The 11,732-nt window shown below is 35.2% G+C and overlaps 1 protein-coding gene across 1 annotated transcript; it reads left to right on the top strand.

The window, feature by feature from the left end:
• Nucleotides 1–1,484: 1,484 nt before the first annotated feature.
• aqp3a (aquaporin 3a) lies at nucleotides 1,485–5,906 on the top strand. The gene is made up of 6 exons (XM_051696488.1): nucleotides 1,485–1,668; nucleotides 3,410–3,536; nucleotides 3,673–3,810; nucleotides 3,908–4,032; nucleotides 4,782–4,999; nucleotides 5,148–5,906. The coding sequence occupies exons 1-6, from the start codon at nucleotides 1,561–1,563 to the stop codon at nucleotides 5,329–5,331; spliced, it is 900 nt and encodes a 299-aa protein (XP_051552448.1). The 5' UTR covers nucleotides 1,485–1,560; the 3' UTR covers nucleotides 5,332–5,906.
• Nucleotides 5,907–11,732: the final 5,826 nt, after the last annotated feature.

Below are 11,732 nucleotides of genomic sequence, written 5' to 3'. Positions count from 1 at the left end.
ACCAAAGTAGACAAATAGGTAGTGCTGTACTTCAAACTAGGTTGCGTTCATCACACTTATGGAGCATATGGTTTACCATACATGCCCCAGATTTCGATTTATTACAATCTATTAAAATATAGGGTAAGCTTCAAAGTGAGAGGTAAGAGACTGCATAGTCTCCAAAACACTGTGTTCAACCTCCGCTTTGTGTTGGAGATCTGATCAACATGCTGGTATTTATGTTGTGCTAATGATCGTGTTACTGCTTATTAACCCGCTTATTACATGGTTACATGCCAGTTAAATAAATAAATGGACAAGAAATATTGATTTGAGTTTAAATATTTGATTATCTTACTTGTAGAGATCAGAGTGATACAAGGAACAGAAGCACATAAAATAAGTAGGAAGGATTTCCTGTAATACCCAGATAACCGGTCAAATATCAGCCTGTGAGAGGATGCACAGTCATTATTAAAAAATATTTTACCTCTGAATACTGCAATTGACCAGAATCGAGTACTCTATAGAGCCATGTAATAATGATCATTTCCCCCTGTCTTCTCTGTGTTATACACTATGTATAGAATATACTGTATAATTTGTTTGAAAAATTAGGAAAACTGAATTAAGATTTTTTTTAAATTTTTTATCTGTATTCCTACATCACAATCAAATAAAGGCAATCACACCTTTTTAGGCAATGCAAACAGGTAATATAGCCTTTGATTTGGTATATATAATGAATAAGTCATAGTGCATTATGCTTCTCACATATTGGACTTCAGCTGTCCCAACTACTTCTCTATTACAGAATATTCTCTGTCACAATCATCAAAGGAATTCAGACATGGGCTAGGAATAGTTCTAGTCCACCATTTAAATTATTTTTATTATTATTATTATTTTTAACCAAATTTATAGAATTTAAATGATGATGATGGTGAAATTAATAGTTGACTAATTAGATGGCCTGTGTATTATGATTAATTAAATCCTTAATAAGCAAATTTTAGCTGATTTTCTTTTTGAATCATGTACAGTTAATCAAGTGACCCAACCCATTCCTGAGGCCAGACCCTTAGTCATGCTTTATGTGAACTCAAAATTAAACTCTTCTCATACCATTAGTGGTTTAGAGATAAGCTTAATCTTCTTCTAAAATTTCACACCTGGACCCTATTTTAAACCAAAAGAATTATTAACAGGTGATGTTTCAGAAGTGCAAAAATACAAATGTGTGAAAAAGGGAAGAGAAAAAAGAGGAACCTGTCCTATAATAGAGAGGAACAGCAGAGGAATGCAGTGTGAAAAAAGGGGCATGAGTGTATGTGTGAATAATACAGGGAGGTTTTGAGGGAGTTCATGTGGTGTACTGTATAGGCGTGCGTGTTTGTGTGTTTTTCTGTGCGTGTGAGATAGATAAGTGTGTAAGGAGGCAGGCTGGAGCATGAAGGGCTGGTCCTGCTTTACCATGTCTATAAGAGGAGAATGCTGGCCTCCAAATGAGCATTCTTCACTGAGGAAATTACAAGTTGTTACACACAGTCAAAGGAAGACATCTGGGATCGCCTGAAGATGGGCAGGCAGAAGCTCATGCTGGATAAGCTTGCACAGACTTTCCAGATCCGCAACAAGCTACTGCGGCAGGGATTGGCTGAATGCTTGGGAACTCTCATCCTGGTGGTGAATATTTCTCTTAAATCATGAATGTTTACTCTGTGACCTGTTAGTGAGCATCAAAGTTGAGGTCCACAATAGAAACCCATACAAATTTGCAAAACTTTTGTCATGATATGCCAGGCATGTTCATGTCTCATATAGTCTGTAATTAACAGTAGCAATAAATATTATACTGTTATGCAATGTTACATTACTATTAGTCACTTAAACCAACGATATGATGCATATTTAGTGGTGTAATTACGGTAGTGCATACTTTACACTATTAAAACAGTAGAACATCAGTTGCTGTGGAATAATTATACACTCTTGCTCTTCCTCTCACCCATAATAATGAAAAACTTCTTTAATGTTTACTTTGGTATTTGCAAGAACTGGCACATATGTGCTTTAAGTAAATAACGTACTAATGCATTTACCCAAATTAGCATTCAGATCTGGACTAGTGTGCACACACAGTGGTGTGAATGCTTTAAAAGCCTTAAAAGGGACATCAGTTAATAGTGAGAAAAGAATTGAACTGCACATTCTTCTATTAGAAAGCTTTACATTCTATAGAAATACAGTCATATCTGAAGCATCAATTTGCCTATAGGAGATGTGCTTTAAGAAGTCATTTACAACTATTAACATGATTTCAGTGACAGGGAGATACAATCTCATTCCAGTTCATGATATAAACAAAACTTCTTGACATACCACCCATGACTGCAAAAGAGCATTCTTCTTGGACTTCCTCTCTAATCTGACACTGATTTTCAGATTAAATCAGTGAAATAAGAGATGAGAAAAATACGTTTTTCACGTAGCAATGCAGCATACAAGAGGCAAATGCCAAAGCATTTGCTGATTAACACTTGTTTCATCACACATATTATGAAACCACAACCCACATGTGGAATATAACATAATGTGTTAACATGGAATAAATCATTTTAATGTTTAATGAATCATCAATCAAACCAGCATCATCAAAGAATTTTCACACCAACAATTTTATCAAAAGGATTCATTTTAACCAGTTATCCTAAACTTTTTTTTAATGATTTTAGTGTTAGATATTTTCCAAGGACTTGGTGGTGGAAAAAATGCAATTACCATTCTAACAGATCCAACAGACTGATAGACACATTATTCATACATCCTCATTCCACCTCTTGCGATTACACCAGTTGTCTATACAGATGTCACAATTCTGAAATGTATGTCAGTATTTCGGTGGGTTCACACTGAGGTGACTTTTTAAAATGGAAACTTCGTCCGCAAGCCTGAAGAGGAATTGGTAACTTCTCTTTGTCTTTTTGAAAAGACTAACAATGGCCCGTCTTGAGTGTTTTATGTGAAAATGTACAGCCAAATGTCAATACACATTTGTAGTGTTTGATGTACACTGGAAAGAATTTGTGTTGATGTTGATGACTATAGTTATTTTTAACATCCCGACTACTGAGATTATACTGCAACTTCTTCACAAGTTAAAGGTGCCACACAATTTAAATGCTGTGAAAGATCTACTCTTAGTTTTATAGTTGTGAGCACAATATTTATGTTTCAAAAAAGCTTTTTTCTTTTCTTATATAAAACATTTGGACATTTTGATCCATACTGAAATGCATTTACAACAGTTCTCTCAGTTGTTCAACTACTTGATGAATGGTACCTGTTCCTTGTAAACATAACATTTGCACCCATTTAAGCATAATATGTGGATTTTCAAACATGTTTTGTTTCACTAAATTCACAGATGTTTGGCTGTGGTGCGGTGGCCCAAGTGGTACTAAGTGAAGGATCTCATGGTCTCTTTCTCACTGTAAACCTTGCTTTTGGGTTTGCAGCTACCCTTGGAATCTTGGTTTGTGGCCAGGTGTCAGGTAAGCAAACTCCTTTAAAATTGCATCCTAAGCCTTTGTTGTGTGTGGATATAAAAACAGGACGGAGTTTTTATGAAAGATTCTTTGTGTGTGAATTTATGGGATAAATAATTTTTTTTTTTGTTTGTTTTTTTAGGGGGCCATTTAAATCCTGCAGTTACATTTTCTCTGTGCCTCTTGGGAAGAGAAAAATGGAGAAAGTTCCCTGTGTACTTTTTCTTCCAGACACTTGGATCCTTCTTAGGTGCTGCAATTATCTTCGCTGAATACCATGGTAAATACGATTCAGTAGAAATACTTTTTCTTGTCAGAAAAAAGTATGTATTATGTTTCTTCTATTTGCTATTTTGTCACATGTTTTTGTGTTTTAGATGCAATGTATGACTATGCTGGAGAGACAAATGAGTTGGTTGTAATCGGAGAAAAAGCCACTGCTGGGATTTTTGCTACTTACCCCAGCAAGCATCTCACAATCTTAAATGGATTTTTTGACCAGGTCATTAATCGCAAACAGACCATCTTGTCTCTTATTAACTCTAATGAAGAATTTCCTCATTACACTGACAAATGCTATTCAAATGCTATCTAGCTTTCATTTCTTTGTAGCTTTTAATTAATACATTTTAATTATTAACCCTCAGAGACCCAGAATAGCAGAATTGCAAATTACAAATGACCTGTACACTCTGAACTGTATCACAACAACAGTTTTGGTGGGGAAAATGTCAGTTCAATTGCATATGGAATGTCACTGCTTGCTAAAGTCACACTAGTCACCTCAAAGGAGACTGCCACAAGTCACACAAAACACAAAATTGCTTAAAAATGAAAAACAAAAAGATTTTTATAATCACTGACTTACTAAAAACATGTTCAACGAGGAAAAAAATAAAATGATTACCATCTATGCTTGGGTCGCTGACAGTTAAATATTCTCAGTAAATGGTTTAAAGTTGTCATTCATTATTTTGTATTGTATATATATATATATATATATATATATATATATATATATATATATATATATATATATATATATATATATATATATATTTCTCGAGGTTGAATTATAATGTTAGTCAAGATTTTGTCATAACTGAGTTTTCCATGTTTATTTTCTGCCCACGTAGAAGTAAACAATCTGTTTTTGATGTCAAGAGGATCTTTATGAAAAACCTGCTTGAATGTGAATAAAAACAGAGAATGGAATGGTCATACAACATATTAATATGACCATCTTCACAGGTGATAGGCACAGCATCTTTGATTGTCTGCATCCTAGCCATTGTGGACCCGTTTAACAACCCAATCCCCCAAGGTCTTGAGGCCTTCACTGTGGGATTTAGCGTACTGGTCATTGGCCTCTCCATGGGTTTCAATTCTGGTTATGCCGTCAACCCAGCAAGAGATTTTGGACCTCGCCTTTTCACAGCCATAGCAGGCTGGGGCGGGGAAGTCTTCACGTAAGTCTATAAATTTAGATACACTAATATTAACAAATTGGGTACATCATGTACCAACCTGCAATGCTTTTGAGCCTCAAGTGCTGAATGCAAAGTCTTTACTGAAAAGCAAAGAACTTAGGTGTGTTTCTCTTTTCGTTTGCAACAGTGCCAGGGAATGTTGGTTTTTGGTGCCCATCTTCGCCCCCTTTCTTGGATCCATAATTGGTGTGATTGTGTACCAGCTAATGGTAGGTTGGCATGTGGAGGGAGAGGCACGCGACAAGAAGAATAAAGCTATGGAAGAGTCTCTCAAGCTGAATGATGTCACCAGCAAGAACAGATCTGTATGAATCACACAATCTCCATCAACCCTTCCCAACCACACAAACCCAAAGCAGCATTCTGCTTATGAGTATCTGTGTTTATTATATACTGTATCATCCAGCAGAAGACTTCCCTCTTATCAAAACGACTTAAGCTGCACATTTCTAGATTTCAAACCTTTCTCAGTTGTTTTATTAGACAAATGATTTGTTGTAGCATTTTTCTTGGTTGTTCTGTCATACATCCTCCAGATTTCTCTATTAAGGATAAAGGTCTTTCTTCAACAACACGAATTATATTAATTCACTTTTTTGAGAAGTTATCAAAACCGTAGTGTAGTATATATGGATTTTTACAGTATTTTATGCTTTTTTACTACTATTATGCACCACTTAACATGTAGGCATTTCAAGCAACATGTTACCATAGAGAGTGGTAACTTGATGCCTTTTCCTGACATTTTATGACAGTACAATCTTGAGATTAGAATCATGTCATCCTCTCATGTATCTGCTTCATAACCATTTTAATTGTGTACCTGTGATCTTTGATTTAAGGAAAAAATTTATATTCTAATAAAGTTTTTGTAAGAATTGTCAAAGGTGTCTACAATGTGATATGTTTTGGCATTTTATGTTTTTTGGTTGAAACCACCCTTCCACGCTTCCTCTTTGCTAAGTTCATATACACCATCAGGGTTGTTAGTTTAATTCATTTTTATTATAGTGAATTCAACATATGCCAAAGCCAGTCATTATCAACAACTGCACAAGATGAATGGAAACGACTCCAATTAAGGTTTTATGAAATCATAGGAGTGGACTACTGAAGGCTTAACCATAAATCTGAGAGTAAGAGGGCTTTTAGGAGAATACCTGGGTGTGTGCATGTTGAAATATACACATTCCACCTGCAAGAGAGTGAAACAAGCTTTAAAAGGAAATTAATATTGCAATTACCACCACCAAGCCGAAACATGCCCCTGTCGCTGGTTATCATTCTCAGCACTCATTGCTAATTTATTTCATTATCATGCCAGTTTATTTTCCAGAACCCAAAACAAACAGTTGCTATAGCAACACAGTGTTGTTGATACTGCAATAACTCATTTCTGTTACATTTATAACACAACATTTACAAAACAAAGGAAAACCAGTCACAGCTAAACAAAATGGATTTAATTTAAGGCTGTGAATAGATGATTGGGTAGGAAATGATTTTTGATTCCTTTCTTCAGAATTAGTAATGGATTAGAAACAGATCATTTTATTAATCCTTGTACATAGTTCTTTGCTTCATAGATCAGAATATGCTGGAATTAATTCCATGCCTAAAAAGCAGTTTATTTAACTCCACATCAGATATATCTGGAAATCTTCTCACCTTGATCATATTACATGCCTTTACAGTGCACTCTTTTTTTTTCTATAAATATGACTCCACTGGCTATTGCCTCCTTTTTCTCCATGCTGTACATTAAACGCAAACTGCTTCTCTGAGCTGGTCTAAGGCCCACAGACCTATACATGGGGGTCTCAGAGCATGTGTTTCATCTTAGCTATTGCACCCTGAATGTGACACATGCCAACTTTAATGAAGTGTGAAATCTTGAGTTATTTCAGGGCTTTTGCCCTGTTTGGACTGGATTTTGTTTGATAACATGGAGCATTGTCTTTGGGTGTGGGGTTCTTACATAAACAGGAATATACAGGGTAATTACAGCATTTGTGTCCTCATCTGATTCGACTCCTGTGTAAAAATGAGAGTGGCAGAGACAGAAGGCTATGAGACTATGGCTGACAATCACATCTTGACGTCATTTCGCACATTTGGTCGCTGGGTGCATTTTTTGGTTTAAAATTTGGTAGAATCCTCTGGACAATAAAATATGGCATAAAGGCCTTTGTTTAGCATGTTTACAGCAAGAAACATACTCTGCGCAAGTACAGGTATGCAGATGTGAGCACTTGGCCAACACATTGCAACGCGTGAGCCAGCTGAACATGCTGAAAGTGCGTTCTTACGTTACTGTGCCGGTAACAAATGTCAGTACTCAAGGGGGCGATAGAGTTACCTTCAAAAGTCTGTGCCATTACACTGGATGCTATTGACTTTAACTTACAAGCTCAGCAATACTCTCTTCAAACTGTTGCTCTGCCAAAAAGAGAAGACTCACCGACAGTTCACACTAATGTCCTCTTTACTGACTTATCAGCTTTGAGATATGAAACACACACAGTTTGCATCGTGTTATAAATTGTGGTCCGATACATTTTTAAACTCAACTAAGCACAAAATTTAGTTTGCGTAGCAAGAAGCATTTGCTTTCATGTACTTGCATTAAGTATGTTTCAGTCTTAACACTTAAGCACTGTCTTGTAACCTTAGGGGCTGGGTAGCTTTGTATTCTGCTAAAACACCCTAGGGGCTGACACCTCAGTTGTTTTACTGCAAAGAAACCTGTCATGTTCTATACCTGAAAAACCTCCTCACAATCTCCAAGGGAGTAGCTAAAAATATTGCCCTTGGGTACCACATGTAATTTAATGGCATGTCTGATCAAAAGAACACCGTGTCTTCTCATCTTTAAGCTAAGCAATATGTGGTGCATAGTTCGAAGATTTGTGATTGATTAACTCCAATTCGATTTTTGCTTCAGCCAAACTGTGTTATTTTTACAATATTCTCAGAAAAACAGGGTCTTTCGAGGCAAATATTTATTTAGTTGCACTCTTGAAGTCCTCAAAGAACATTCCCAAGTTTACTATGTTGTTTCCTGGTTTGATGTACCAAAGGTGCCTGAAGACGTGCTTTTTAAAGGATCACCGCTTCTTTTGCTTGTTGCTAAGACATCACTGCACCCTAATACCTTTAAGGATCTGCCAGGCCATATGCTGCCCACATGTGAGAAGGACATGCTTTCAGGAATTCTCCAAAGAAAATGCTGTCGGATAGTAAAATCCTTAACTGGCTGTAAATCTCTGGTATTTTAATTTTAGCAGACATTCTCTAGACTTTCTCAATAGATTATAACAACACGAATACCTCTCAAGGATAAGACAACATACTGTTGCAAATAAGGATTAAAATCAAATGAATTATAGCACATTCTGTTAATGTGCTCTTAGCAGGATCATTGTAAACATAAGTAAATATTGTTTTCTTAATGTATAAACCTTCTGTCTAGAGGTGAAGAGCAAACAATTGTTATATTGCACGATCGGTTTATTCATGGCTCAGTGGAGTTTAATTAGTTGTCACAAAATACGTAGCTGAACAAGGGAAAGATCTGAACAAAGTTTATTCTGACACAGATGAGCTGAAAATGCTTACCTTAAAAGCAAAACCCATGGATTTTATGACCTCAACCCTACACTGATAATATAATTGTTTGTTTAAAAAAAAAAAAAAAAAACACAGGTCCTTTGGAGTAAGGTTTACAATGAAATTAGGAAACATGAAAGGAAAAAAAAGCAATGCTTAAATTAATATTCCGAGTTGAAGTTAACCTCAGTGGACAGCATTTATGAAATAATGTTAGTTACCACAAAAAGTAATCTCAACATCCCTTTTTTTGTTTTTTAAATAAAGGAGCAAAAATTGAGGGTAATGTGAGGTACTTGCATTGGAAGTGAATGGGGCCAATTTTGGAGGGTTTCCAGTCAGAAATGTGAAATTTGTAATTTCATAAAAGCACACATTAATTCTTCTGTTATAACTTGTGCTGTAAAGTTGTTTGAATTTTTTTTTTTTTTTTTTTTAACAGGTTTTTACATTTCACTGCATTACATGTTGTCATGGCAAAGAAGTTGCAAAGATGGCTATAACTTTGCACAGTTAAGGTTAGTAAGCAATTTCATCACACTAAAATCAGGTTTACACCTATTGTTTACGTCTAGAGGCTATACTTTCGAAACAGTGAATATTTTAACGTTTACAGATTGGCCACATTCACTTCCATTGTAAGTGCCTCACTGTAATCTCAATTTTTGCTCGAGGGGCATGTCGAAATAAATTGTGGTAATCAATGCTAAAAATGCTGTCAATTGAGCTTAAATTTACACTGGTCCCAGAATATACATTGAAAATATTTTAAATCTAATCCAGCCATAAAACAGTTGATTTGTAAACACTGAAGGGTTTCTGCAAGCACCAACAATGCACTGAACAATGGATTCTTTAATGTATGACCTTTTGTGGTCATTCTCAAACAACCACCTATTGTTAATGCAGAGTTCCTGTAAAAAAATAAAGTAAAAACATGTTTGTCAGCTTTTGACCTTCTAATGAGAGTCAACAATTTCCTACAGAAGACATGGTTTTTAAGCGGTTTTTTTATTCCATTCAACTATCAAACTAATGCACAAAATGCTTAGATGTGCAAAGAATTGTCCACTTGTGTTTGGTTTACTTTCATTAAGCAGAACTTTCCTTTAGAAACAATCTCATTTATCAGATCATTCCACATTTCTTCAGCTTCCTGATGCAATTTTATGAGGCAAGATACAGTAGGCCTACATGCAGTTGCTGCAATGGACCATTATGACCAATATCCATAACCGTATGCTTGTGGGAAAACAGAATAGTTCGTGATCAGAGATAGGAATACACAGCTAATGGAAAGAGGGCTATTTTCCAATGGAAAGACAGGAACTCAAGTCAAGTCCTTTTTGGGTGGGCACATCCTCTGTTATCAGTGTAGATATACTATGGGAGAGCACATCTTCACTACTCTTACTAAGATGGTTACAAGCAGTTCCCAATGTACCATCTTCAAATACTGTGCGTGTAAATTATGTCTACACAGCATGTGTGAGAGCAGCGATAGTTTATACACTCCTTTGGATTGCATACTTTTTATACCTACTCTGAAATCTGGAAAACACACACACACACACACACACACACACACCTTTTCATAGATACAGTTGGTATTCCAATGAGAAATTAAAAGACCATGGAGTGCATCATTAAGTGTGAGTGAAAACACCAAGCCTATGGCTGTCACACATTGGTTTATCAGCAGTTAAACCTACAATAAATCCATTGTAGTATCAATGAGCAAAGCAGATGTGAGATATATGCCAAGTGGTATAAAATGATGGCTATCTGTATCTAACATTATACCACAATGGCCTCAAGGACACCAAAAAGGCATTTATTAAGGGAAGATATTAATGAAACCAAACAATTAATAAAGAAAACATTAAGTTCAGACTGATTAAAAAAAAAAAGTGGCAAGATGTTTTCAGAAACTTGAATACACACCTGCATTAACACACCTGCTTTAAAAAAAAAAAAAGCGGTCACACCCCATTACTTGTAGAAGTAGATCTGGTGCTACTTTACCCACTCACAAGGTGCATGGATAGAAACAACAGGAATGGAGCAGAAGAATCTAGTAACACTTGCAGTGATATACTTGATTGGATTTTAAAATAAATAACACAAACTAATGCATTTTGATACAATAGCCTTCATCAGGGTTAAGATTAAAAAAATAAAATAAAATAAAAAAACCCAAGACATACACATTTAAAATAACTTTGACCAATGAAAGCACACTTAAACAACCAATCATATTGGGCTCTGGAATTGAATCCAGCTGATGCATCCCTACTAATTTTAAAGTTAATTAGGGATGTGCATTACCTCAATCATTCAATCAGTCAGACACTCAACTAATTAAAGTATCAGATTGGTGTTTCAAATAAGCCACACTTCACTAGCACACCTCGACAATGACATATATATATATATATATATATATATATATATATATATATATATATATATATATATATATATATATATATAAACACAATTTTTCAACAAACATAAAAACATTGAAAATCATCAATATACCATCATAATTACAAAAAATATTACACAAATTCCTAGAAAGAAAAATCCTCACTCATCCCCCTTGGAAATACACTTTTAAAGTAAAAAATCCAAAAAAACATCTCACTTTTTCCTCACAAGGTCAATATCCCCACCTTTCGTATTAGGTTTTATATATTCATTGTTGCTGGATTCCTCTGCTCCACACCCTATCACTTGCACAGACATGTCTTCCACTTCTTGGTTGATATCTTGTCTAGAAGAGTTTTAACTAATTAACAAATATGGCTTGAGAAAAAAATGAAGTTAGTTATGTGTCTATGAATGTTGCATATTTGCATATCTACAGAGCCCTCTCAAAGAAACAATTCTAGGTAACACTTTACAATAACATTCGTTAACACAAACTAAAAATGAACAATACTTTGTAAGTATTTATGAATCTTATTTAATGTTCATTTCAACATATACTAATACATTTTTTTAAATCAAAAGTTGTATTTGTTAACTTAAAGGGACAGTTCACCCAAAAATGAAAATTCTTTCATCATTTACTCACCCTTATGCCATCCCAGATGTGTAT

The sequence above is a fragment of the Myxocyprinus asiaticus genome, chromosome 4 (genome assembly GCF_019703515.2).
Source record: "Myxocyprinus asiaticus isolate MX2 ecotype Aquarium Trade chromosome 4, UBuf_Myxa_2, whole genome shotgun sequence".
In the NCBI taxonomy this organism is placed as follows: domain Eukaryota; kingdom Metazoa; phylum Chordata; class Actinopteri; order Cypriniformes; family Catostomidae; genus Myxocyprinus; species Myxocyprinus asiaticus.
Note: the sequence above shows the minus strand (reverse complement) of the source record. Positions and strands in the feature narration are given on the sequence as shown.

Excerpts from the sequence above, each read along its gene's own strand:
- aqp3a (XM_051696488.1), top strand. The coding sequence starts at position 1,561 with ATGGGCAGGCAGAAGCTCATGCTGGATAAGCTTGCACAGACTTTCCAG. Across the intron at positions 3,537-3,672 it reads GGTTTGTGGCCAGGTGTCAG|GGGGCCATTTAAATCCTGCA; the intron begins GTAAGCAAACTC and ends TTGTTTTTTTAG. Across the intron at positions 4,033-4,781 it reads TAAATGGATTTTTTGACCAG|GTGATAGGCACAGCATCTTT; the intron begins GTCATTAATCGC and ends CCATCTTCACAG.